The sequence below is a fragment of the Ctenopharyngodon idella genome, chromosome 9 (genome assembly GCF_019924925.1).
Source record: "Ctenopharyngodon idella isolate HZGC_01 chromosome 9, HZGC01, whole genome shotgun sequence".
Classification (NCBI taxonomy): domain Eukaryota; kingdom Metazoa; phylum Chordata; class Actinopteri; order Cypriniformes; family Xenocyprididae; genus Ctenopharyngodon; species Ctenopharyngodon idella.
The window spans coordinates 10073632-10100005 of record NC_067228.1 but is presented as its reverse complement, the minus strand read 5'-3'; the positions used below and the strand labels follow the sequence as shown (position 1 = coordinate 10100005).

General features: G+C 36.8%; 2 protein-coding genes across 5 annotated transcripts; both read left to right on the top strand.

Moving 5' to 3' along the window:
* The first annotated feature begins 1 nt into the window (after position 1).
* On the top strand, positions 2 to 15800 carry snx4 (sorting nexin 4). The gene is made up of 14 exons (XM_051907010.1): positions 2 to 164; positions 1351 to 1475; positions 5725 to 5863; positions 5948 to 6097; positions 6420 to 6467; positions 6897 to 6952; positions 7080 to 7152; positions 7512 to 7573; positions 9276 to 9341; positions 10710 to 10799; positions 11713 to 11812; positions 12458 to 12603; positions 13038 to 13152; positions 14507 to 15800. Exons 1-14 carry the CDS (start codon positions 78 to 80, stop codon positions 14552 to 14554), a joined length of 1305 nt encoding a protein of 434 aa, XP_051762970.1. The 5' UTR covers positions 2 to 77; the 3' UTR covers positions 14555 to 15800.
* A 441-nt stretch (positions 15801 to 16241) lies between these two features.
* znf148 (zinc finger protein 148) lies at positions 16242 to 26004 on the top strand. 4 transcript variants are annotated; one of them, XR_007931794.1, is made up of 8 exons: positions 16243 to 16930; positions 18629 to 19094; positions 19234 to 19359; positions 19605 to 19728; positions 19817 to 19900; positions 20141 to 20259; positions 20358 to 23158; positions 24200 to 26004. XR_007931794.1 is itself a non-coding variant. In XM_051907002.1 (7 exons), the coding sequence occupies exons 2-7, from the start codon at positions 18744 to 18746 to the stop codon at positions 21969 to 21971; spliced, it is 2418 nt and encodes an 805-aa protein (XP_051762962.1). In that variant the 5' UTR covers positions 16242 to 16930; positions 18633 to 18743; the 3' UTR covers positions 21972 to 26004. The 4 variants fall into 4 exon arrangements, 3 of the variants coding, with proteins under 3 accessions (XP_051762962.1, XP_051762961.1, XP_051762963.1); XM_051907002.1 differs by having other exon boundaries at positions 16242 to 16930; positions 18633 to 19094; positions 20358 to 26004; XM_051907001.1 differs by having other exon boundaries at positions 20358 to 26004.
* Positions 26005 to 26374: the final 370 nt, after the last annotated feature.

Below are 26374 nucleotides of genomic sequence, written 5' to 3'. Positions count from 1 at the left end.
GTAACCGTCACGCACGCGTGCACGCGCACACTCACAGTGAAAGTGGCCAACGCGCAAGCGTGAGAGACGGGCAAACCATGGCGGATTCAGGAAGCGAGGATATAGCGGTGATTGGAAACACAGATCTGACTCCTTCGGAGTCGGAAAACAACTTAAAGAACACGGTAAAGCCCGTTGTCGAACCTTTAAATGCGACGTGGCCGATAATTTGTGCTGTTTTGTAGATGTCGCGCGCGTGATATGTGCGGGACAGCGGTGTTTTGCTTTGGCTCTTGAATGGCCATGTCAATATTGCTAAAATACCAGCAGGTTCTGCGAACACATAACATGAGCTACATGCATGTTGTTGTACTTTTTTTTATATTTTTATTACAGTGTTCATGAATTATGTAATGAATGATTATATAAAGCCACACAAGTAGAAAGTTGCTTTACTTTATGAAGAGCCTTTGCCACGTAGTTTGTAAACACCCTTTATCTCATACAGTCGTCTGATGTGTCAGTCCGCATCCTTGTTTCATGTTTTTAGTAATATATATTTTTTCATTATGACTGACCCATAACATGTGGTCTGTCTCCAAGTAGAATGGCGTTATATCAACAAATTGTTGGATCTTGTTTACTGCTTCATACTTGAATTTCTTTATAGGTTGATTCTTGAAATATGGGGCAAAATGTGTCCAATATGTTTACCTCTTTTTTTTTTTTTAAATAGCAATTTTTTAAATAGAAATTCGATTAATTTCTAAGTGTTTGATTAATTTTTAAGTCTAAATTAATCAAACACTTAGAAATCAATCAAATAAACGCTACGATGTTCTTGATACAAGTGTACCATTTAATCTTTTTATGAAAATGATATCATCCCTCACTAAACCTTACAGCTTGTCATGATACTTAGTCACTCTGAAACCATCCTGTATAATCCAATCATTCATTAATTCATTATCTATATTTATAATAATAATAATTATTTGTTTGTGACTTTTTTGTGTGTAGCCTGATTGTGTTTACCGATACTGAGTGATACTATAAGAATGGGGGGAAAAAAAAAAAAAAATTGTGAGAAAATGAAAGTAGGAGATTTAACCCAAACATGTGAATACTTCTGAAAAGAATTATCAGAATTATCTGGCTGATTAGTGCTTCGATATGTCCAGACTTCCTGTTTCAGCAGGAAATATGTCTAAACATGAGAGATATCTGCTCATAGAAATACCTGTACCTTTCTTAAGTGTCAACCATTTTTATTTTATTTAATTTTTTTTGCATTAAAAATATCATAAGGATACTGTAATGGTGTAACATTCATATTACACATTGTGATTTTCTCTGGACCAAATTTTACAGATGGTCGAAAAAGGGACAAATCTTCTGAAGAGGATGGAGATCGGTGTGGCTGAAGCAGAGAAGAGGACTGGCAAGAATGCCGTCAACATGCAAGAGACTTATACAGTGTATCTTATAGAGACAAGGTTAGACACTTCACTTTCACAGTGCTACGTCTCATCATTCAATCTATTTTCTAAATTCATGTTATAGATTGTTTCGTGAACAATTCATTCATGTATATGTGTTTTATTATTTACATTTTATTATTTGTTTTTTTGCCCTCGTGATTTTTAATCTCAGTCATAACTTGATCTTCTCTCTGGTGACTTATGCCGCACTTCTCCAATCATTCTGTCCGCATAGATGCCGGCCCTTTCTTGTAGTCGATTGCAAGCATGCATTATGATCCATCCTGCCTTCATCCAATCATGAACTGATTAATTATAACATGCATATGGAGTTTCGATTGACATATACCATTTATTCTGTGGTTGAGCCAATACTATACACAAGTAATAACTAAATGCTTGTTTTTTTAATACTTGAGTGTAGTAGCCATGTGAACCCTACCATGTTACAAGTATTGCATGTTTTCCTTGCTTGACATGATAATGAAGGTCAGGGGTTTGGATGCAGTTAGATTAGAGATATGCAAACAATGTACCTGTAATGACAGCTGGAAGTATGGAGCTAATGAAACTTATTTTTTTTATGTTATAATAATATTGAGTAGTAATATAGTAGTATAAAATGCATTTTCTTTTTGAATATGAATAACCAGCTGTAGATAAGGTAGGTTTACACATTGACTTTCCGACTGAACTATGCTCACGCTGTACTAGCATGACGAAATGCAAAACATCAAAGATTCACGGCACACTAGACCAGCTCAGAAACCGTGGAAGCTGGACTGGTAGAGACCATCGGATTTCCTCTCTTTGCTTAATTGTTTACACTAGACCTCTTCTTCCTGTGCCTGGGTCTGTCACTTTAACATGTTCTTTCTACATCAAATAAAACAAAACAGAACTATCCCACTGGACAGGAAGTGATATGCAGCAGAAGTGTAACTTTCACCTCTCACCCCGCCAAGGTTTGCATTGGAAAGTGGGACATGTCATTCTGGAGAGGGTGATGAGTCAGCGCTTCAGGCAGATGTGCTTTGTCTGTGTTTCCAGCAGGGCCAAACACGCATGCTGGCCAGAGTGCAGTAACATATTATCACATGATTCGAAAACAATACTTAGTGGTCAAACTCATAAAATCACTGTCTGCAACCAAGACATGTTCAAACATGTTTTTTAGTACCGTCTTAAAACTGGAAAAGCACCCAGAACTAGATTTTTACATTTTCTAAATTAAATGAGAATGGAGCTTTTTCATGCAAAGCGTTGCTGCCATGTTGCTTGCGTGTTGTGGGTGGGATTTGCTATGCTGTTTCTTGAGCACCAAATCAGCATATTAGAATGATTTCTGAAGGATCATGTGACACTGAATGGCTGCTGAAAATTCAGCTTTGCCGTCACAGGAATAAATTGCATTTTAAAATATACTAAAGCAAAAAACAGTTATTTTAAATTGTAATAATATTTCACAATATTACAGTTTTTACTGTTTATTTTTGCTAAAATAAATGCAGCTTTGGTGAGCATAAGATGCTCTGATTAGTTTTTAAATCCCTTGGGAATCGATCCCATGACCTTTGTGTTTCTAGCATCATGCTCTACAGTTTTTAGCATGTTGCTGTGTGTTTGCTTGGGTGTTCTGGGTCGTTGCAAAGATATTATGATCTCTATGGCTCAAGTCCCTCTTTCTGGGTTCATCCCTTATTTTATTGTCCCGCAAGGAAAATCACAAGTTTGATGGCTTGGAAATGTAAAATCATACTTCTGCTCAACAGGCTGCATGATTTGAGGTATCATTCATATCTGTAGCACAAACGGTACGGGACTGGTTACATGCACAGGGTTATGGTTTGTTCAAATCCCTAACCTTAAAAGTATATAAACGGTAGTAATCGTGATGCTTGCGTTAGCATAAAATTCTTGCCTATATTGATTCTTTATACATGGAGATAACTAAACAGTGCTGTATTGTTGCCCGTTCCCATAAAAGGAAGCACATGTTTTTGTAAGGACCATGTGGAAGGCATACTGCACACGCACACAGTGGGCTTTAGAGAGCAGTTTGGTGCCGCTGATCTTGGGGAAAGTTGTACAGAATGCCTGTCAGCCAATCCACCCCTTCCTTGTGCTTTGATTTCATCATGGATTATTAGTGTGGAACACATTATGTGCTCCCATTTCTTCCCTGGAGCCCTTGGGAAGTTAAGCTCTTATTTCAAAGTCTATGTGTTTTTCTTCAGTGTTTCCTCCCTCATGTATATTTCCTTCTCTGTATCTCTTAATTTTTTTTTTGCATTTTTCCATCTGTATTATTCAGGGTTCGAACGATCATAAAAAATCAGAAAATATCAGGGAATTTAATTGTTTACAGGGTAAATAATATGTAAAATAATGTTTATTTAAGTTTGTGTTCACTACAGTTCAAAAGATTGGTTCAGTATGATTTTATGTTTTTGAAAGAAGTCTCTTATTTTCACCAAGGCTGTATTTATTTGATCAAAAGTACAGTAAAAAAACAGTAATATTGTGAAGTATTAGAATTATTACAATTTTAAAATAGCTAATATGTTTTTACAATGGATTTTTTCCCCTGTGATGGCAAAGCTGAATTTTCAGCAGCAATTTTTCCAGTCTTCAGTGTCACATGATCCTTCAGAAATAATTCTAATATGCTGATTTGGTGCTCAGGAAACGTTTCTTACTTTTATCATTGTTGAAAACAGTTGTGCTGCCTAATATTTTTGTGGAAACTTGATACATTGTTTTCAGCACGGATCAATAAAAATTTCAAAAGAACTTCATTTATTTGAGAAACAAATATTTTGTAACTTTACTGTCACTTGATCAATTTAATACATAATTGCTGAATATAAGTATTCATTTCTTTAAAAAATAGAATCTTACTGGGGAAAAAAAGAACTTAGACGTTATTATATATATTATGACATTACATTGGCCAACTTTTTGATTTTGTCTGTCGACCACTAAAAAGGAACGACTGGAAAAGTCATAGAAATTCATTGGTCAAAAAGTTATGGGATTACTGATTGTTGCACAATACGAACTGAGTAGTGACCCTGCAGAGATCTTTAATTAATGCAGGAGAGTTCATATACATGCTCCTACACTGCAGTGTGATTTAGTGGAATTTGGCTCCTAAATTAGCCACACTCATGGCTTCATGCACTGGGAATTCAGCAAGATTACACAGTGCTGTTAAACCTTTGGCATGTGTTCGAAAAGGCCCTTAAAATGACTGCTTTCATAAACTAGAACTTGAAACCTCATAGATCTCTACTGTGTTTATTTCAGATTCATTTTATTTAGAAATTAGCTTAAACTGTTAATCAACCCCACATTTTATGACAGAAGTGTTTTTAATATTTTTTTGAAGATGTAGAAATATAATTTATGTCTGATGCAAAGCTGAATTTTCAGCATCATTAAATCCAGTCTTTTGTGTCACATAATCCTTCAGAAATCATTCTAATATGCTGACTTGATACTCAGTTATTATCAAAGTTGGAAACGGTTGTGTTGCTTAATATTTTTTTGGAAACTGTGATACTTTTTTCAGGATTCATTGATGAATAAATAGTCCAAAAGAACAGCATTTATTCAAAATAGTAATATTTTCTAACAATATAAATCTTTACTATCACTTTTTATCAATTTAACACATCCTTGCTGAAAAAAAGTATTAATTTCTTCCAAAAAAAAGAAAGAAAGAAAAAAATACTGACCCCAAACTTTTGAACAGTAGTGTATATTGATACAAAAGATTTAATTTAAATAAATGCCACTTCTTTGACTTTTTATTCATCAAAGAATCCTGAAAAAAGTATCACGTTATAAAAAAATATTAAGCAGCAAAACATTTGTAATAAATCAGCATATTAAAATGATTTCTGAAGGATCATGTGACACTGAAGACTGGATTTAATGTTGCTGAAAATTCAGCTTTGCATCACAGACATAAATTATATTTTAAAGTATATTATAAAAGAAAACCATTATTTTAAATTGTAATAATATTTTACAATATTACTGTTTTTTTTTTTCTGTATTTTTGATCAAATATATGCAGGCTTGATGAGTAGAAGAGACTTCTTTCGAAAACATTAAAAATAGTAATGTTTCCAAACTTTTGAATGGTAGTGTATATCTCCAAGTTTGTACCAAACCTTATTTTTTTTTAAAAAAATTAAATTTGCATTTCTTTAAGTTTCATTCTGCTTCTGACAGTCTGTTAATTTATTGTTTTTAGGCCTGTGGATGCTGCATCAGAAGGGACCAATCCTGTCCCAGATTCTCTGTGGAGGCGTTACAGCGAGTTTGAGCTCCTTCGAAACTATTTGTTAGTGACCTATCCATTTGTGGTGGTTCCGCCTTTGCCTGAAAAACGGGTATGCAAACAAGATGCTTTGGTTACCGCTGCTTGTTATAACAATTTGCCTTCATACACTGTAACTTCATGCTTTGTGCAACAGGCTGAATTTGTTTGGCACAAGCTGTCAGCAGACAACATGGACCCTGACTTTGTGGAAAGGCGTAGGGTTGGACTAGAGAACTTCCTGCTTCGAGTGGCCTCGCACCCAGTCTTGTCCAATGACAAGATCTTCTATTCATTCCTCACCGAGGTAGAGAGCTCTCGTCTCGCTAAAGCTGTCTGGACAATGAAGTTCTTCTGATGTAAAGATTTGTAATTAATATGTAATGTCTAATTATATGTAATTGTAATTAATTTGCAATTAAATGTTTTTGTAGATTTGTAATTAATTTATTTCTATTTCTACTAATCAATTCACAGCCTAGTTAGAAATAGAAATGAATTAATAACATGGTAGCCGCATATACAATACCAATGAAAAATGTTTTCTGAAAAAGACATTCAATTTTCAAAAAAAAAAAGATAATGCCCTTTGTCACTGTCAGAAATTGCATCCTTTCTCTGCCCCACAGGAAAATGGTTGGAAGGAAACCGTGTTTGAGACAGGATTTCAGGCGAAGGTATATCAGCACTTTACAGTTCATTGGGTTCTTTCTCTCTTTAAACCTCACGACTGTTGTTTATATATCGCTTCTCACCATAGGTCAATATTCATATGTTGATATGAAGCTGACTAAATATGTGTTGATTTCAAATAAAAATTGTGTGAAGTGACTGAATTGCTACTGCGGTGAGGAATCTGTTATCAGTGTGCTGTAGTTTATGTAAACAGGCACAGGAAGTCTGTTGGACCGTTCTGGATCATACACGAAAGAGCAGCAGTATTTTATGTTAGTGTATATTATTGCCATATTGCAGTGTTTATCTGATCTCAGTCGTTTAAAAAGATTGTTGTAAGGAGTGGCTGTAATCCTGCTTTACACCATCTGAACAAACAAAACCCAAACATGAATCTGTCTGTCAACATTTGGCCTGTGTCCTCCTTACAGGCCGATTCGAGATTAAAGGCTTTAAATGCCACATTCAGAGTGAAGAACCCAGACAAGTAAGTTATTTGGCAAACCGTGTTACGCAGTGTCATGAAATGCATAAAGATATGACCGTGCTGTTTGGTAACCCTGAAACTAACCTTGACCTTTTTCTGCGTGTGTGTGTGTGTGTGTGTTTCACAGGAGATTTGCAGAAATGAAACACTACGGTGATGAGCTGCAGTCTGTTATTTCGCAGCTGCTGAGAGTTCGGGCGGTGGGTGAAAACAAAGTCAGCACAGCCGAATATGCAGCTCAATCTATTAGAAAAAGTCCTTTCAGTCCAACAAAAGTATATATTTGGTGTTATTAAGGATGATATTTGTAAGAAAATGAATTCTGATGATTTTTTTTAACAATTCTTTTAGCACTTTTGAGGAAGCACCATTATTTACTAAAGAAAAACATTACTATTTTAGGCAACCTCTTTAATTAAGTGTCTAAAGCATAAATCTTAATTTAATATTTGGTTGCGTTAAAATCATAAATAATTGTTAAATAATAAGTGAATAATTTACTAACAGAGTTCAACTATTTTATTTTCCTTTTTCTTCTTTTTCTTTTTTTTCTTTTTAGAGAGCAGCTGATCGCCTGTATGGAGTCTACAAAGTGCATGGAAATTATGGAAGAGTTTTTAGGTAATATTTTCTTTAAAGGAAACGGTTCACTCTGTTATTAATTATTTGCTTGTCATGTCAAAACCCATATGGCTTACTTTTTTTTCCTATGGAACATATAAAATTGCTTTTCACACTGTGCTTAACCCCGGGTTATTGACGTTCTAAACACCACTTTTAACCCCGGGTAAAGGAACGTTTCACACTTGTAATTTAGATGTGGGGTTAGCACCGCTTTTTACCCGGGGTTATGAAACCCTGGTCTGGAGCAGGGTTAGCACCGCTTTTGTGGTGTTAACTCTGCATTGCGGTGCCAAACTTGTACAGTGTGAAATGATGTGGTGTTAGAATGTTACAACTAGATGCTTAGCAACCGACAACCAATTACGTGACTTATATTCGCGCTTTGGACAGTCATGGAAACGCCGCGAGATGTATACACAGTCATTTCTGCGTATGATAGGAAAAATGTCAAATGGCGACGGAAAACGCGACAGTTGGAGTGAAGAAGAGACCGTCATTCTTACCTTTTATAGTTCGAAAAGTTCACTCAGAAAAAAACTTGATATTACAATCAGCAATGTGTTATATGAGGATGCGCAATGCTAGAGCCTTGATGTCCAGTCAGTGACACTGACACCACAAAATACTTTAACCCGGGGTTTAGGAATATGCAGTGTGAAATGGTAGCGTATGAATACCCAGCATTAACTGCCAACCCCGGGTATAACACGAGCAGTGTGAAACGTGAATAAAGTTAACCCAGGATTCCGTTTATTAGGGGTTTAGAATGACCTGGGGTTAACTATTTCAAGTGTGAAAAGGCCCTAAAGAGATGTTCTGCGGAATGTCCAGGCTCTTGTTTTCCATATAATGACCATGTCCCAAAAAAGATGGTTTAGGTTCCTGACAGCTATTGAAACAGCAGCACATGAAACCTATGTACACTACCGTTAAAAAGTTTGGGGTTGGGAAGATTTTTTACTTTTAAAGAAAATATAAATTAAGCAAGCATTAACTTGATCAAAGGTGATTTTTACAAAAATATTCTATTTCCAAAAAGTGCTGTTCTTTTTATTTTTATATTCATCAAAGAATCCTGAAAATATTTATTGCTGTTTCCACAAAAAATATTAAGTAGCAAAACTGTTTTCAACATTGATAATAATAAGAAAAGTTTCTTGGGAACCAAATCAGCATATTAGAATAATTTCTGAAGGATCATGTGACACTGAAGACTGGAGTAATGATGCTGAAAATTCAGATTGCAATCACAGGAATAAATTACTTTTTAAAATATTTTAAATTAGATATCATGGAACTTTATTTCCAACAGTTCTTTGTAAACTTTGTAATCAGAATATTACTGTTTTTGCTGTATTTTTGTCAAGTAAATGCAGCCTTGGTGAGAATAAGAGACTTCATTCACAAACCTTACAAAAATTTTGGACGGTAGTGTACATTTTATAAATTTAGCAAACTTAATTCCTCTTAATTTGACCCAATTCTGTGTGATGAATTGACCAGTTGGTCCAGGTTTTATCTCACAATGTTACAATCACAATAATGTACCCTCATTTTGAAAAGAACCAGGCATGTTTTATAATGTGCTCTGTGAACTGTTTTTGTGAGAAGTATTTTTGGGATAAATCTTTTGGGTTGTGATTGTGTAGCTGCGGTCAGCTGCAGTGGTTCAATGTGAGTCTTTGTTTGTTTTGGACAGCGAGTGGAGTGCCATTGAGAAAGAGATGGGAGATGGGCTGCAGAGCGCCGGCCATCACATGGACGCGTAAGTTCACAGCACACGCAATACAGACGAAGGCTGCTTTATGAGCCATTCTCATGTACCTTTATAGGATTAGTGCAAGATTTTATTGCAGCTGGTTTTGATTGTATTTCTCCTACCTGGGACGATCTCGTTACCCTCCAAGAGCTCATTGAGGGACCTGAAATATGAAAGTGCTGTATGATACACCCCAGGACTTTCCTGTGATTCTACATGTGTGTGCTTCTGGTACTGAACTGTAAAACACATTTGCTAGATTGATCTGAATCCTCTCATATTTCCATTCACGACCCCCATCATAACAAGTAGCCAGTAAGATGAGCCCTTGGGAGGCTCAGGTTTTGATTTTGCTGGCAGACCGCGCTGTGAATCTCCGGGAGCCATGGCCAAAACATTTAGCGGTATTTTTTTTTTTTTTTTTTTTTCCCAACGTTGTGATGATGATGATGTTGTAAAAGGGACTCTTTTGCAGTAGTGTCCTTAGTGGGTCTTTAACCAGCCCCTTTCGTTTCTATACTGGTTTTGTATTGCTGGTTTCTCTGATGGATTCCAGATTGCTGTACTTGACATAAAAGGTCAAAGGTCAGAGCCAATGCGCTGCTTGTCTGTCTCAGCACTGAAAGAAACAACCTGTCCATCATCAGCACACATTTGGGCAGCTGTCAGACTGTTTTATGGATCATGTTGTTCACCTTTTCCCAAGAATTCCTCAAAATATCCCAAACTGGCTCTGCTGCGGGTTTGGCATTAGTTCCACAGGCTCTCCGTATGATTTACAGAGGATAATACATGTATTTTCACCAGAATGCCAGTTTGTGACGTTAGGTTGTGGGCGGTATGACTAAAATATTATATCATGGTCATATAGATATTTTTCCTGGAAACTCAACAAAAAGTGGTATAATACACATGGCAATGCCTATTTTGGGTAATTCAGTGAATTTAAATGAAAAGTACATCATCTTAATTGATTATTTTATCTTTTTAGTTGGAATTTAATGGAAACAAACCAAAATATAAGATTATTTATAACAAAAGATTTGGCATCAGTGCAAAAACACACATTACATAACATTGAGTTAAGTTTTCAGGATTGTTTGATGAATAGAGAGTACAAAAGAATAGCATTTGTTTGAAAAAGAATGTAATTATAATATAACATTATAAATATCTTCACTTTTGATAAATGTAATGCATCCCTTTTGAATAAAAGTAGATTTCTTTTTTAAAAATGTGATTTTCTTTCAATGAAAAAAATCATACCCATTCTTTTGAATGGTAGTGTACACACACCTGTGACATTATCAGGTGAAGTTCACAGACATGTTATATGTCAACTACCCTTTTATCAGCTACTTTTGTATATTACAGGTATGCTGCTTCTGTAGATGATATTCTAGAGGAAGAGGAGCATTACGCTGACCAGCTGAAGGAGTACCTTTTCTACGCAGATGCATTAAGGTACTGTATTAGTACCTAAATTTCCTTAGTTACCTAGAGAGTTCTCCCAGAATGAGAATTGTAATCATTTATTGCCAGCTTCTTTCAAGAGGACCTATTATGCCCTTTTTCAAAATCTTGATTTTGTTTTTAGGGTCTACTAGAATAGGTTTGAATTTTCCAAAAAAAAAAAAAAAAAAATTATCACCTCGTGAGAGGGATTCACCTCTCTTCCTAGTCTGTTAGTAGCACTCTATTTAGTTCCTGTCTCTTTGAAGCCCCTCCGTCCGAAAAGCGCAGTGAGCTCTGATTTGGTCCGCTGGAACAGTGTGTAGTGGTCAATCGCTTCGAGCGTGTTTCGGAAATGTCACTGTCCTTACCATAACTGCGAGTTTCAACACACAATTAACGCAACTCAACCAGGCCTTGCCCCTTTTTATTGGGTATGCCTTGGGTGGAAATTATTTAAATGAGGGATATTGTGACATGACATCAAGGAGTTTCAGGGAGTTTAGAAACAGTGCTTATTAATATAGAGAATAACTCTCATTGGAGTGGGCTTTGTAATTTTGCAGACCTTTTTCATGCTCACACATTACACACTAAAGAAAGCTGAAAAGCCCCATAATAGGACCCCTTTAAATGTGAACTGAAGTAAACTAAACACAAGCTGTTATAACAGTGAGGTGAGGTTGATTAGAAAAGTACATTTTGCTCACACTGCACCCTAAATTCTTGGGAGTCGATAGCCTCCACTGGCTGATAAAGTTACACACATGCAACTTTTTGTACACTGTTTTCTCAAACCCCCATCAGTGCGATCATGCTGCAGGTCACCTAGGCTTTCAGTTCAACAATTTCCATAAGAAACAAGGAGATTATCTGCTTTTTTGGTTGATTTTGTATATTTTGTGGTTAATGTGTGTTTTCACAGGGCAGTATGTAGGAAGCATGAACTGACACAGTATGAACTGGAGATGGCTGCCCAGGATCTGACCTCAAAGAAACAGCAGCGGGAGGAACTCGCCACTGGGGTCAGTGTCCATTCAATCACATGACAGCTCTCTGAGACAGAACTCCACATCACCCTTCTTACGTTTGGAATGGGGGACTTTCCAGCATTTCTTGATGTTTTTATTTTACTCAGGTCCATGTCATATCACAAGAGGAAAAAAAAAATATATATATAAAAAATAGAGAGACAATTATGAAATGCATATAATATATAAAACATTTTAGTTTTATTATTAAATTTTAATCTAAAATAGTTGCATATAATGCAGCATTTACTTTTGGCCTACAGCCCTCAATAAAGTTAGATTTTTGGCTGTTTATAGTAAAAAGTTTGGCCACCTCTGCTTTAGAAGGGTTCGAGTTTGCACACTACTGAGTGTTTTCAACAGTTAAAATTGTGCGCCTTGCCATTTGGGTGAATAGAGCCCGCTGAGAATTACCTCATTGGCACATTTAAAATGTAAACATTTGAGCTGCACAAAAAGCCAACGACATACATAACACATTCTGACCCGATTGGCTGATATGGCTAATTGCTAGGCCCACTTGGCCAAAAAAAATGGGAGGAAAATGTCCATACTTCAGCTTTCTGCAAATAAACATTGGAGGAAGAGTGCGGCTTACTCCGGCCAATGGGTGTCATTGACTTTTCTTTTGCTGTGTAGACGGTACGGACCTTCTCTCTGAAGGGGATGACCAGTAAACTGTTTGGACAAGAGACCCCAGAGCAGAGAGAGGCCAAGCTGAAAATGCTGGAGACACAGATTGAAGAAGGAGAGGAGCTGGTCAAAGAAAGAAACGCAGAATGCGAGTAAGCAGTGCACTATTACCTACACGACTGAATTAAACCCTGTGATCATGACCCAGCTGTCTTCAGATCATGTCAGAATTATTGAATTTTTGAGATCAGCCTTGAGAGACTTGATTTTATGCTTTTGATGACAAAAAAGCAGTAAATGTTATCAGAAAATATTACTTAAATTGGGGGTTTATGAACTGCATCAGCTTCTCATTCTCTGTGGCAGCACAAAAATTATGAAATACACAGACATGCTCCAAATGCACATACTTTGCTCATATTGTTGCAGCCTCTGTGAATCAGAGTGAGGTGAACCCAAAACCAGGTTAACTATACAACCGAGTCAATCTTAAAAATATGTTGATTTGAGGATGTAGCAACTCATGTCAAGCTTCATTCCATTTCACGGCAAGAATGTTTCAAAATAGCTTTGTCTTTTTTTGTAGCGAGTTTGTGAAAAGTGCATGGGTGGACATTGAAAGGTTCAAAGAGCAGAAAGACCATGATCTCAGAGAGGCTCTCATCAGCTATGCCATCATGCAGATCAGCATGTGCAAGAAGGTGAGTACGGTCCAAGCCAACAAAATAAAAATTTATTTTGTTATAGACCTATTTTGTGTTTGCAAACAGCGATGATGTTTTTTTTGTGGGCGGAGCCTACCTGGTGGCAGAAAATGACAGTTCTGCAGTAGCAGTCTATGGAAGCCACGGAATAAAAGAATCAAAAAAGTTAATTTTGAGTTTATATCTCACAATTCTTAGAAGGAAAAACAGAATTGTGAGATATACTCATTATTCTGTCTTTTTTTCCTCAGAATTGCACATTTATATCCTGCAATTCTGACTTTTTACCAATCAGAATTGTGGTATAAATTCACAATTGCGAGTTATAAAGCCCGAACTGTGAGATATAAACATGCAAATGCAAGAAAAAAAGGTCAGAATTGTGGAAAAAAATAAATAAAAATAAATTATAGGCTGTTTAAAATTATCTCTGTAAAATTTTATAGGTTTAAAAATTATTTCATGCTGTAACTGCTATGTATGTATGTCCCCTATGAAATGCATATGTGACCCTGGACCACAAAACCAGTCACAAGTCACACAGGTATATTTGTAGCAATAGCCAACAATACATTGTATGAGTCAAAATTATCGATTTTTCTTTTATGCCAAAATCATTAGGATATTAAGTAAAGATCATGTTCCATGAAGATATTTTGTAAATTTTCTACCGTAAATATATCAAACATTTATTTTTGTGAGTGGATATGCATTGCTAAAGGACTTTATTTGGGCAACTTTAAAGGCAATTTTCTCAATATTTTGATTTTTTTTTTTTTTTTTTTTTGCACCGTCAGATTCCAGAGTTCAAATAGTTGTAAGTCGGCCAAATATTGTCATGTCCTAACAAACCATACATCAATTATTTATTCAGCTTTCAGATGATGTATAAATCTCAATTTAAAAAAAAATGACCCTTATGACTGGTTTTGTGGTCCAGAGCCACACATGTGAATATTATGTAGATTTACTGTTTACATCAAATTCATGCTTTAATAGACTAATCATTGCAGGTTTCATCAGTCCAGTCTGTGACTTGCAACATAAACGTCTCCGTTTAGCTTCAAAGGGCGTCTTCAATGACGGTATTCTATAAAATTGTAGACTATATTTTTTGCATTCCGATTCAGACATCCAAAGGCACAACAAAACATTTTTTCTCTTATTCTGTGGATTTTGCCCATTTTCCTCCACTTGTTACTGCTATTTTTCTCACAGCTGCAAGTAACGTAACTGTGACGTCTGCTCAAAATTGGTCTATTGCAAAACAAGCAAAACCCCTGTCTCTATACTGATCAGACTATTTATAAGCGAGAAGTTGCATTAAAACACAAGCATGCTTTGTTTTAAGGGAATTCAAGTGTGGAACAACGCTAAAGAGTGCTTCAGTAAGATGTGAGGTTTCCAGCCATGACAAGCAGAACACCAGGAGGCCTTGGAGATGTCAATCCAGAGAAGCACACACTCCTAGAGACTGACCTTGGGGACTAAAGTCTTCCTCTCAATCCTAAACTTTTGTCAGCCTCTTGCACCAGATGCTTTGGTGTAAAAAGGTATTGAGTAATATTGACATACACTAGTTTCAGTTTCAGTCCAAGTAATGAATGAATGGGGTGCTGTTTTATTTATTTCCATGTTCACAAGCCAGATTTTAATTCTTGTTACTTTTGTGACTGCACTATTTCGACCTACACGAGAGTTTGTGAAGGTTACATACAATTAATGACTTAACACTTCAGACAGAAACAGAAGAACAACTTAATTAAGATTGATTTATCTTGAACTATGGAATGATTTCTTTATAATTTGTCTATTATTTTTCTTTTTTAGACTATATGCTTTTTGATGCCAATATGTTTGCTAAACTGATTCCTTTTTATACTTTCCATTATCTTTTTACTACTTTAGTTCACCATAAAACACAAAAGCACAGATTAAATCAAGGCAAAATATAAGGGTTGGTTTTGGGAGGAAAAAATTCTCAGTGAATCCAGCAGTTCCATTTTTATCATACCCCACACCCCTCCCCATAATGGTGGTCTCCCACATCTGGAACGTGTCCAGTTTCTGTGGAACATGCGAAATGATCTTTATCACCTGGCGCGGAGGACACCAAGAGTCAGATTTCCTATGAAAAGAAAAGTAACTGGTCTTATTCACATGCAAACTAAATTTACCCTGACGCCCACACAGCAAACAAAGTCGCATAAATTCATAATATGCTGGTCTGTCACTCTTTGCACATTCAGCCATAAAAAATAAGATGTTTATAACCACTGACCCCCTCCCTTTATATGGTTCAGTTCATCTGAGAAATATTAATATGCTGTTTATGTCTTTTTCAAAATTTAACTCTGCATATTTTCTTTGTCCACTATGAATGCCATATTTGTCATCTGTTATGATGAGTGGGTGGGTCAGTGTTTTGATATGAATCTGGCTGAAGGAATACGAAGGTCACAGGAAAAGCAGGATATAATAATTTCCCCATTTTAGAGCTGCGTGTGTAACTCAGCCTGACCCCTGGTCATTCGGTTCAGTTTTTGGTTTATAGTGGAGCAGAGATAACCATTTTTGTATATACTGTTAAAATCATTGATGTGTAACACTAATGGTAATAATAATTAAAAAAAAAAATACCATTATCATTTGGCTTGTGTTTTCATGTTATGTGTGTCATATAATTTTACTGTCTTGTCATTTGTCCCCTTTAAATTTAAAATGTAATGAAAGTCTGAGAGTTCAGCAGAGATCATTTGCGGTTTTATGTGTAGTTCATTTTTATCATATTTCAGTTTATATATGAGTAATGAAAGTACACTTTATATGGTGGTGCATGTGTATATCAGGGAATTATTTAACCAAATATTTAAACAAACAAAATTAAATCAAGTTTAAATCTGTCATCCTACAAATGTCAGTTGTCTCTGTACACGACTACATTGAGATGGAAGAAAGTATTGTAACAAGTATTTTTAAAAAGACATCACTTTTAACTTAAGATGTCAGCAGAGTGTACTGCTGACAATGGTACATTTTTTAAACTGACAAAATTGAAGTAATCATGCTGCCTTTCAGCCATTTTCTCAGGAGGAATCTCCTTCTCCATTTGTTTCTGGGCTGTAATGCTTCCCTCTAGTGGTTTGTTATGAACAACTTGATATCACAGACCTATCTGAAGACAAGTGACATGGTCAGATGTTTGGTTTTGTTTGAATTTGGAAGACGGTTTGGCATCTGTTTTACACAAGCTAAACAAGTGAACACTATCTGTCTTTAAAGAAGCAGTTACTTTTTTTTTTTTTTACATTCATTTTTTTTCTTTATCCAGTTGTGTCTTTTGTTTACAAATTGAGTCAAAACCACAAATTAACATTTTTAGCTTTAAGTGGCATTATTTAAACTTTTCAAGTTGATTTTAGGGCAGTGTTTTTCCACTCGAAGGTAATAGAAAGATAATAACTAAGTTTTAGACAGGGCGAGAGAAATCTTGGTATATCTGATTATAAATAAATACATTTATGTATTTATATAAACCTTTAATTATTAGCTACATGTATTACATGGCTATAAATATATTTTAAACAGCAAGCAAACACGACCTGCCACCGAGTCTCATTAGAGCGGGTCCGCTGCGATCCCACAATGCACCGCTGCGCAGCTGCAGATGGAATGTATCTCGCTAGCATGCTAGCCGCAGCATCGCAGTAAAGTTTGACAAACACATCATGAGCGGCTCGAACCCGCCGCCAGCGCTTCACTGAAAACACATGCGGTACGTATACTCTTCATCCGCGAGGGTCTGCTTGACAGTTAGCCGTGAAAATGTTTGCAGTTCGGTCTCTGTGTGCGCGATGAAATGGCAGCATAGAGATAACGTTATATATCAGGCCGATTTTAAACTCTACATTAATGTGTTAAAATAGATTAAAGCCATTATTAAAATTCAGATGTTTTATTAACCTCACGTCAAATTAAATGAGCGGCTGACTGACAACAGGCAGTCCGTGTTGTGCTTGAGTGTTACACTGTAAACACAGTCATGTACTTTCAGTTTATTTTGTGGTTTATACATATCAGTACAAGTTTGCATGCACAAAGCTTAAACTCGATTTTTGGGCCATTTAAATCATACGTTGATCCAGTTCATTTGTGTATTATGTTTAGTCTAGGTTGATGATTGACATGTCAGATGCATATGGACTATTCTGTTTTTTCCTCCTTCACCTAAATGTCTAATGTAGTTTTCGCTTTGCTACAGTCAAGTTCAGCTTGCTCACTGGGTGCATTAAGAGACAATTAACTTTAAAGAAGCTTTAAAAAATGTATTGTGAAGAATGCTATGCAAATAAGACTGATTTGACAGTCTCTCTCATCTGGTTACATTTCCTAGGTACAAAGCGTTATAGGATGCAGAACAGCTCATATGTCTGTAAAATAAGAAAATAAAGGTCATCTTGTTCTGTGTTTCACACTGTTCATATTTTTCCTGGTATAGTAATTAATCCTGATCAGGTATATTTGTAAATATGGATATTATTACTATGAATATTTATGAGGTCAATGACATTGATTAGAAAATTACAGCAGGGTTCAACACAGTTCTAACCTTTTTTCAAAATTAAGTGAAACATTGCTTTACTCAGAATTTAGTATGAAAAGCCTTAGTGGGTTTCTGAAGTTTGAAACAAAACAAAACAAAAAGCTATTTTTTTATTGATCAATTATAAGATGTTTAGTTGGATGATTAGTGTTAAGTCACATTTATTTATAAAGTGCTTTATACAATCCATTTTTTTTTTCAAAACGGTGTCTCAGTAATAAACAGGAAAATAACAGTGTTAATGTTGCAGTTAATCAGTAATGAAATAACTTCAATTTCAGCTATAAAGCAGCTCTGCAGAAGAAAATAGTGTCATTGTTCAGTTAAATTTAGTTCAAGCTTTTGTGTTTTCATCCAATAGTGTCAGTACAGTTAGATCGATAATATTTTCTGTATATTAATTGTCTTTTAAGTTCCATTAAACCAGTAAGCAGCCATGTATTACAAACCAATTTGAGTCAACTCATCCAAAATGAGGTGTAAAAACATGAATCTGACATAAAAAGTCAAAAGTGCTTCCTTATTAAATTAGTTAATGCTCCAGTGGCAGTTCTGACAACGACTGTTCAAGACATGTCAAGTCAGATGGGTTTATTATCATTTCTTCTCTGCCTAGCAGGCGATGAAAATGTTTTTTTTGCTTGATTTTGCATACAGGCTAGACCAACATTGGGGTCCAAAAGTCTGAGACCACATTGAAAATATCCTTTTTTTTGTTGTTCATTTAAACCTGCAAATAAAGTTTTAGGATTTTGAAAAGGTCATAATTCCATTTTCTCAAATCTTGCTGGAGAAAATGGACCATCAGGTTCTGCTGCTGCTTGTCAAAAGGTTTGTTTTCTTAAAACTCAAGCTTGTTGTTTCTCTCAGTCAGGTAGACAGAGGGGAAGTGCTGTGAACACAACCGTGTTGACCTGCTGATAGAAATCCCTATGTTGGTCCTGTCTATTCCTGTAGCTTCAGCTCAACTGCTCAGCGTTCAGCGATGAACATTGATGACAAGCTGGAGGGGATGCTTATGAAATGTGGCCCTGTGGGGCTTCACCACTCATCCAGAGGTTTAGGACCCTCAAGGGTGGATGGTAGAGGAAGAAGAGGCAGTTTGGATATGACACTTGGGGAACGGAGCTTGGCTAATCATCCCCTTTTGGCAGAGGATGATGAGGACGATGACGATGATGATGAAGACCTGGCAGGTGGAAGCCTGACCTCCCATGATCTGATATCCCAGGATGACCTGATGGTGCATGAGGAGACTGTGAAAAATGATGGACAGGATGAACCAGCTTTCTCACAGCGAATCTCCCATAAGTTACATTATACACTCAATATGCCAGTAAGTGTACAGCCATTTGAGCTGATTAAGAGCTAATTACTGCTCTGTCTGTCTATCTATCTATCTATCTATCTATCTATCTATCTATCTGAATTCAGTAAATTAATTTAATGATTTTTGTTGCTGCTGCTTTTGTTAGGTCAATATAAAGCAGGAGATGAAAGTACCAGACTCACTGATTCTGAATAAAAAGGAGAAGAAACCAGGGAGAGACCCATCTGACTGTCACAAAAAGAAGAAGAGAAAGCAGCGCTCGCCTGCAAAGGTTTAATATAATGCATCTGAGATGCAATCTGAGCATCTAAGAAACAATATGCTATTAGTACTTTAAGCGGGGGAAAACTTTACATTACAAAACAGTGGTGCAAAGCTAATTTAAAGGCTAATGTTAATTTTTTAAATGTTATTTTATGGTATTGGTTAGCCATACAGTGTTATGGACATACAACATCATGATGCACAGGCATGAAAGATAAAGTACTGTATTTGAACTGAATTCCATCTTGATAGATTCTCACTATTAATGAAGATGGCTCCCTTGGACACCAGAACCCAAAATCTCATGTCTGTGAGCACTGCAATGCTGCTTTTCGGACAAACTACCATTTACAAAGACATGTCTTCATTCACACAGGTAAGTACGTGGTGTAATCTGCTGGTCCTGTAGGAATAATTGACATATAAAAGAACAAAACGGTGAATAAAAATATACTTTTTTGCAGGTGAAAAGCCTTTCCAGTGCAATCAATGTGACATGCGCTTTATTCAGAAGTACCTGCTTCAGAGACATGAGAAGATCCACACAGGTAAGCAGATAGGGATTAAAAACATTACACCAGTGGCAAAAAAGAAGTGTCAATTATATATCTCTTCAGGGTATTTTAAGACATGTACGGTGAAATCTTCAGAGTCAATGATCTATTTATAAATGTGGTCTATTGTAAGTCCCTGTTTTGTGGTACATCTTTATACACTGACAGGAAAAAAAGACTTGCCTAAATTGTTCTTTGTATTGTTCATAATAGCCTGTCATGTCTCCCCTTTAGGAGAAAAACCATTTCGCTGTGATGAGTGTGGAATGAAATTTATTCAGAAATACCACATGGAGAGACATAAGAGGACACACAGTGGGGAGAAGCCTTACCAGTGTGACTACTGCCATCAGGTAAGGGCAGTCCAACGCTTAGATTCAGTATTGGGCAATTAAAGTTTTAGCATGCATAATACAGACTGAAACATAATGATGTATATTTTTCCTAACAGTTTTTCTCCAGAACTGACAGAGTACTGAAGCACAGACGAATGTGCCATGAGAATAAGGACAGAAAGGTGCAGAAAGCAGCTGCCAAAGATGGCCCTCTTCGCACCACAGAGAGCTTGGGCTTCTCTTTTCCTGCCAAGGAATTTACCCTTCCCAAGAAGAAACGTCAGAAGACCTCTGATAAAAATCGGGTCTCGCTCGCAAGTTCCACTGTTGACAAAGTGGTTGAAGCTGGTAACGAAGAGAAGACTGAAGACCGACTCGCCAAAAGCGAGTGTCTTCCTCTTTACACTGTAGCCACCAAAGTGAAAGATGAGTATGTAGTTACAGATTATTCAGTTGAGCTCCCTGATTCCCCGCCTGGTAACAGGCATCTTGCAGGGGAAGAGTCAAATGATGAGATAATTAGTCCTCCCAAACTAGTGCTGAAGAAAATTGCCAGCAGGAGAGGTTTGAAACAGCAAGCTCTAGAACCGTCCCAGAGTCTCTCTCCCTTGTCCTCATTCGAAGAGAGCAAAGTTACGAGATACACATTTGAGATTGTGGATAACAAAGGCCTTTTAGATGTCGAGGCCAATCCTGACATGGAGTCGGTTGACGCTCTACAAGGAGGACAAGCAAAACCAGCCGGGAGCAGCACAAACTATGACGATGCCATGCAGTTTCTTAAGAAGAAACGATACCTCCAGGCGGCCACGGCTAACACTAGTCGAGACTATGCGCTTAACGTGAGCAGCATCGTTTCGCAGCCCTCCGTCACTCAGGCAGCTGTAGCGAGCGTCATTGATGAGACCGTTCCCGCCACAATCCTCTCTGAGACTCAGACGCTGAACGTGGAGATCAAGTCCAATAACGAGAAGAATGTCCTTCCAGACGAGGTCCTGCAGACACTTCTCGATCACTACTCCAATAAAGCCAATGGGCAAGCAGAGATTTCCTTCAGTGTGGCAGACACCGAGGTCACATCCAGCATCTCTATCAACTCTTCCGATGAGAACAGCCCCAATGAGGCTTTGGGAACCAGCTCACAAGCGCCTCCGGCCGAGAAGGCCAGCCTTCTGCAGGAGTACTCCAAGTTTCTCCAGCAAGCACTGGAAAGAACCAGTCAGAACGACACCTACCTGAACAACCAGAGTCTTACGTTTGTAAATGACAGTGCCAGTCTCGCTGGCCAGCCTTTGTTTTCCACAGAGAAGCAGTTCACCTCCCCATCCCGGTTCAGACCAAGCATGAACTCTCCATTGAGATCCACCTTGGAGAAACCTAACTTTAGTCTTTTAGTAGATTCCCAACACTCTTTCTCCTTTTCAGGTGATGAGACAAATCCTTCCTCAGATTCACCAACGGAGGACTTCCTCGACCAAGTAACCTCTCCCAAAAAGACAGACGCACAAAGCATCAGTCAGACATTTCAGATTGCTACTTTCGATCAGAACTTTCGATCTCAATTCCCAAGCTCACGGTCTGGAATTTCCTCACAGTTTAGCCTTGCCAGTGGACAAGTTAGCTTGAGAGGTCATGGAGGAACAGACTTTCCAGAGTTCTCTCTTGTTAATGAAACAAGAACTCAACTAACTTCATCTCCGGATGCTACAAGCAGCCAAACCTTTGGCTAAACAAGAGCTTTTAATGATTTGAAGCATTTTAAAGGCACTTTATAGTTCTGTCAGTGAAGGCAATGTGATCTCTGTGCAAATACTTATGATTTTCCATCTTTAAGCTATCACGCATGTGTGTGAATTAAAGGAGTAGAGTGATACACACATTAGATTTCATTATCAGCATTCTAAATGAGAGTATGAAATACTTTTTTTTTATGTGTCATTGCATTATTTGTGTATGACAGCTGTGTCCAAAAGTATTGGTTGTGACAAATTTTGTGTTTCGCAAAGTTTGCTGCTTAAGTATTTGTAGATAATTTTTTTCATGTCTTTTATTGGTAAAAACATTCAATATATACAAAGAGTCAATATTTCCAGTGATGACTCTTCTTCATAACCTCTGCATTGCGCTCTGGCCAAATCCTGACTGATGGCGATCCATTCTTGCCTTATTAGTGCTCAGAGTTGATCACAATGTGGGCTTCTGCTTGTCCACTCGCCTTGTGAGGACTGACAGGTTTTCTACGGGATTAAGATCTGAGGAGTTGCTTGGCCACGGATCCAAAATTTCAATGTAATGATCTCCAAGCCGCTTCGTTATTGCTCTTGCCTTGTGACATGGTTCTCCATCATGTAAGAAAATGCACTGATCATCACCAAATTGCTCCTTGGTCACTGGGAGAAGTTGGTCTTGTAGGATGTTTTGATATCTTTGTTTATTCCTAGGAGTGTTTTTGGCTATAATTTTGAGAGAGCCCACTCTCATGAAAAGCTTCCCCAAACATGGATGGTCTCAGGATGCTTCACTGTTGGCACGACACAGGACTCTGTTCTTCTCTGGACAATCGATATTCCTGATGTCCCAAACAGTCAGAAGGGAGCTTCATTAGAGAAAACAACTTTGCAAAAGTTGTCTGCTGTCCAATCCTTGTAGTGCCTGCAGAATTTCAGTCTGTCTTTGATGGTTTTCTTGGAGAGAAGTGGCTTCTTTACTGCCCTTCTTGACACCAGGCCATTGTTCAAAAGTCTTAGCCTCACTGTGTGTGCAGATGCACTCGCCCACTTGTTGCCAATACTGAGCAAGTTCTGCACTGATGGTGACACGGTTCCATAGCTGACTCCTCAGGAGGAGACGGACACTCTGGGACGTCCTGAAGCCTTCTTCACTGCAGTTGAACCTCCTTGAAGGTCTTGATGATTCGGTAAGTGGTTCTTTCAGGTGCAATATTCTTTGCAGCAATTTCTTTGCATGTTAGGCCATTTTGATGCAAAGCGATGATGGCTGCACGTCTTTCTTTGGAGGTAACCATTGCTAACACAAGAACACAATGATTGGAAGCACTTCTTCCCTCCTTTTTATAGCAATCAGTCTGCTCTTATAATCCAGTCAGAATGCGATTTTGCCCAACTAGTTTTTGTTCACAATTTCCCATGTGTTTATATGATTCATGAAATGATGTTAGCTGGTCATTTTGTGCCAGGGCCAAAAAACAGTAAAGAATTTGTGTTTTTGTGATAAAGTTGGAAACTTTGCGAAACACAAAATGTACGTCACTGCCAAAACTTTTGGCCATGACTGTACATATGTAGTGCTCGAGAATGCACTTTGGCTTGCCAAATTAATGTTAGCCTGTGCGTTTCCAAAATCAAGCATTAAAGCTACTACTGCAGTGCTGTTGTAGTAGTCTAAATTGGCTTCCCCAAGAGACAATTTTACAAAGATCAATTCCGATTTGGCCTTTTGTTAATGTTCAGCTCTTCTGCTGAAACAACAGGCTCAACGGACTGACCTAATAATATAGGTCTATAGAAACTACCCTAACATAGCATTACAATCAATTTGTTTTGTATTTAATTAGTTTTGTAACATGTTGTCTGGAGAGGTACTGAAAGGACCTTACTTTGCCCTAGACTTGAGTAAGGCACTTACCTCTGGGTTGTTCCTCTTTGTGATTAATGTACTTTTGGTTTAAAAAATGACAAGTAACATTTTTCACACCCCTGTTGCTGTAAGCTAAATGTATTTAATCTTTTTGTGCATTTAATTATGTGTTGGAATGTTTTTATTTTAATATATATATATTTTGCTTTCACTGCTCCCTGAAAGATTCTCTCCAAGGCACGTCTATTTTGTTTAGAGCAATCTGCAGGTATTGTCATACTGAGTTTGTATGGACCTAGCCCATAATTCTATATAATGAGATTATATAATCATGAAATATTGTTTGCACATTTCTCCTAAGGTTATTGGATCAAAACAATAGAACCATTAGAGACTGTCTTGCCAATCAGATTTGAGCTGCACACGGGGAACCAGTCATCTGTAGAGATTTTGTTTTCACATATCCCGCATTTTGGGGATGCAGTTTTAGCAATTGTCCAGGGAAATGGCACTAACAGGTATGCACTTTTTCATCCGTTATCATTGTGCCTGACTTGGTTCTTGACTCAATGGTTAGTGCATTTCATCACTTTGATTTCGTTTGTTCACAGTCTGTTTTCTTGAGTTTCCAGATGCACTCATGATCTGATAAATATTAACCATTAAATAGCATGTTGAGCTCATGGGCCATTTTTGTTGTTGTTTTAAAGCACTTTTCAATACCCACCTTCCCTCTACATAATGTACAAATCTGATATAATCGATATCAGTCTTGAGTGAAATCAAGAAAGATGATTTAAGAATGTATGGTCTGAGATAATATTTTTATGCTTTTTCTTTGTCTCAAAACACCCATACATTAGCAAATCCTATGTCTTTGCATCACTCGCTGTTACTTATTAGATTAATATAGAACAAAAAATAGTGTAATATTTGGTACAGTTGAACTAATATGTATATGTACACATAACATTTGTTTATTGCACATCTCTCTTTGTTAGCTTAACTAATCATGTAAATTAAAAGCTTTCTTTCTGTTTTCTCAGATTGTTTATGGAAATTTACCTGCTTGCCCCATAACTGTATCTTGATTAATCTTAGGTTTATGATTTTTAATAGTAGTATCATGCCAAGCTGTAAACTCATTGGATTTCTTTGTAAATCATTTTTAAAACATTCTTATGTAAATTGTTGAATGGTTGTATGAACAATTTACACAGATTTCATAGTCGGCATGTTTGGTGTCAAAGACATTTACTGTGCTTTTGATTACGGTTTATTTTATGTGCCTAAACGTTCCTTTATTTTTACATGTTGTAAATAGGTTGTATATTTTAAGTTCTGCATTTTGCTGTTGGAGTGTAGTATATAGAGAGAGTGCAACAAGATTTAAGAATATTTGCTGCCATTTCGGTTTACTCATTCCCATGGTCCCTGATGACTCTCAGCACAACTTTTGTGACAAAATCAAGTTTGTGTTCTTGTTTGTGAAATTAAAAATGTACTGTCCTCTCTATGAATTTCCTCTGAATGCAGTTTTAATTTTTACAATCTGATTACAAGTCCATGTATGGATCTTACACCCTCAGAGGATGACTTTTTAGGATATTATTTATCATTTCAATATCATGTGATACCTGCATTATAAATATTTAATCAATAATTACTGCTACAGATGCTCCAGAATTGACAGAAATGAAATGATAATTTAAGGGAAGTGCATAATGCTTTATTTTCATGTAGTAAACTGTGATGTTTTTTGTAAGCTCAATTGCTGTAGGTAAAAGGTCATAATCCATATCCAGACACACGACTGTTGTCCTTCTTAATTGATTGGGTATTTTGAGCATCAAAGTCTCATGGTGTTACTGATGGTGTATCATTGTTTTCTTTCAAGTTTAATTCGAATGGAAAACTGAATTGTTTTATTTAGTAAGAGAGCTCTTCTAAATAGTTTTAGACATTTAATTTTATTGGGGAGTGCATGTCCTCTGACTGTCTTTGTACACTGGTTATATTTTTATATGTATCCATTTTATTGTAGCCGAATTATTTCCATAGAATATACTCTAATGCAATACTTTGCCTAAGACTTGGAGAAAATGTTCTGATTGGATGTTTTTGATTGCGTGCCTCTTGTTGTGTAATATTAAATTTCCAAATACATCAAGTTGTTGAGTGCTTTTTCCTTGCGTCTTGATCCACATCACTAGGTTGCCCCTGCCTCTATAAGCATTACTGCGTGAATCTCATGAAACCAGTCATGAAAAACAAACAAACCTTTATGACTTTTTTGTATTGTGACAGTTTCATGACTTTTAGCACAGTTCCTCCTGTGAGTTTCACACTTACAAAAATGTAAGCTGGGGTTAAAAAATGTTTTAATCGTTTATGTAGAGTTGATACATAGCCAAAATTAAAGTGACCTTATAGTGATTTTAATATGACTTTATATGATAAATGTCAACTAGCTGGTTATAGAAATTATCACAGAAAATGTCAATATGGAAAAGCCCATTAGAGCAGTCTAACGCCG

Bases quoted from the DNA above. Each gene is read 5' to 3' on its own strand.
- znf148 (XM_051907002.1), top strand. From the start codon at position 18,744: ATGAACATTGATGACAAGCTGGAGGGGATGCTTATGAAATGTGGCCCT. The intron at 19,729-19,816 runs GTAAGTACGTGG...ACTTTTTTGCAG, and splicing joins ACATGTCTTCATTCACACAG to GTGAAAAGCCTTTCCAGTGC. The intron at 20,260-20,357 runs GTAAGGGCAGTC...TTTTCCTAACAG, and splicing joins AGTGTGACTACTGCCATCAG to TTTTTCTCCAGAACTGACAG.
- snx4 (XM_051907010.1), top strand. From the start codon at position 78: ATGGCGGATTCAGGAAGCGAGGATATAGCGGTGATTGGAAACACAGAT. The intron at 6,098-6,419 runs GTAGAGAGCTCT...TCTGCCCCACAG, and splicing joins TCTATTCATTCCTCACCGAG to GAAAATGGTTGGAAGGAAAC. The intron at 13,153-14,506 runs GTGAGTACGGTC...CTTTGTTTTAAG, and splicing joins AGATCAGCATGTGCAAGAAG to GGAATTCAAGTGTGGAACAA.